This window comes from Sinocyclocheilus grahami, unplaced genomic scaffold (genome assembly GCF_001515645.1).
Source record: "Sinocyclocheilus grahami isolate Dianchi unplaced genomic scaffold, SAMN03320097.WGS_v1.1 scaffold20937.1, whole genome shotgun sequence".
In the NCBI taxonomy this organism is placed as follows: Eukaryota; Metazoa; Chordata; class Actinopteri; order Cypriniformes; family Cyprinidae; genus Sinocyclocheilus; species Sinocyclocheilus grahami.
In genome coordinates, this window is record NW_015518237.1 from 1808 (window position 1) to 3148 (window position 1341).

Genomic DNA, 1341 nt, shown 5'->3' on the forward strand with positions numbered 1-1341 from the left:
CGTAATGCCACCATCAGGTGGTCCCTGATTGGCACGTCCCGCAAAGCCACTGGCTTTTTAGTACAGCTCAATGGACCACATGGAGAGAAGCTGTGGGAGGAAACCACCTTGCTTAATGTGCTCACCATCAAGCTCTACAATCTGAAGTATCACAGGGACTACCAAGTGGTTGTCCGGCTGATAAACTGCGGCAGCCATGGGCCCCTTTCAAAGCCCCACCATATTCACATCTATAAGCAGGGTAAACAGAAATCGTGCATGTCCCCAAGTAGGCGCAAGTAGGTGACTGACTATAAAATAGGACATGAATGTTAGATGTTAGACAGGATTTGGTGGAAAGGAATAACTCACAAGAATGTGAAATGAAACTGAAGTGGCAAAATCTCTCTCCAGGTCCTTCTTCTCCAAGGAACGTCCAGGCAGATGCTCTGTCCATCAATGCAGTCAGGCTTCACTGGCAGCCGCCTGAGGACCCCAACGGAGGCATTGTGAAGTACAGCATTGAATACCAGCCAGTGGGCCAGAGCAGCTTTCACCCTTGGGTGGACACAGACGATGGCAACAAAACCACGAAGGATGTGACATCCCTCAACGGGAGCACATTATACCAGTTCAGGGTGAGGGCTTTCTCCAAGGTTCCAGGGGAGTGGAGCAAGTTTGTACAAGCCAGGACACGTGGAGACGGTAAGTGACCAGAGAGAATAAATGTGAGAAAGTCATACTGTAAAACCGAAATATCAAGGCACTTACTGTTTTTCATATTAAGCAGGATTCTCCAACTATATTCCCAACACTCAGCAAGTTGGACGGTCAATGGCTGAGGATCATCAGCTTCTTTGGGCTGTGGTTGGGTCAGTGGCTGTGACATGTGTGACCATCCTTCTGGCCCTTTTGATTCTCTTCTACATTAGCAAATCTGCCCTTAAACGAAAGCGGACGTTCACCTATCAGTCTGGATCGGTGAGTGGACACTTTACTTTATTACTTTATTTTTACTCTTATGCTTGTGTATGTACAATGGCAGCAAATAAATTTTGGACAGTTTTGGACACAAAATCTAATTTATATATAAACTTTATATTTTAATTATTCAACATAGTGGGATAGTTAAATCTACTTCATCAATATATATATTTTATTTTTTTATATCTTATATTTTTTATTTATATATGATTAATTATATACGTAACATGGTGAATTTTATGATGGTATATATATACACTACCATTTAAAGTTTTGGGGTCAGCGATATTTTTACTGAAATAAATTAATATTTTATTCCGTAAGAATGTATTCAATTGATCAAAAAACTGACAGTAAAGACTTTTTACATTGTTACAA

The 1341-nt window shown here is 41.2% G+C and overlaps 1 protein-coding gene across 1 annotated transcript in view; it reads left to right on the plus strand.

Annotated features, from left to right (window-relative positions):
• The window catches only part of LOC107579865 (tyrosine-protein kinase receptor Tie-1-like), a gene marked incomplete at both ends in the record, with an annotated part of 2811 nt that extends 1803 nt beyond the window's left edge, over window positions 1–1008 (plus strand). Inside the window, 3 exons of the mRNA XM_016265655.1 lie at window positions 1–241; window positions 394–684; window positions 770–1008. The exon at window positions 1–241 is cut by the window's left edge and continues 46 nt beyond it. Of these exons, the coding sequence (XP_016121141.1) occupies window positions 1–241; window positions 394–684; window positions 770–1008 (771 nt within the window). The remainder of the gene's footprint in view (window positions 242–393; window positions 685–769) is intronic.
• Window positions 1009–1341: the final 333 nt, after the last annotated feature.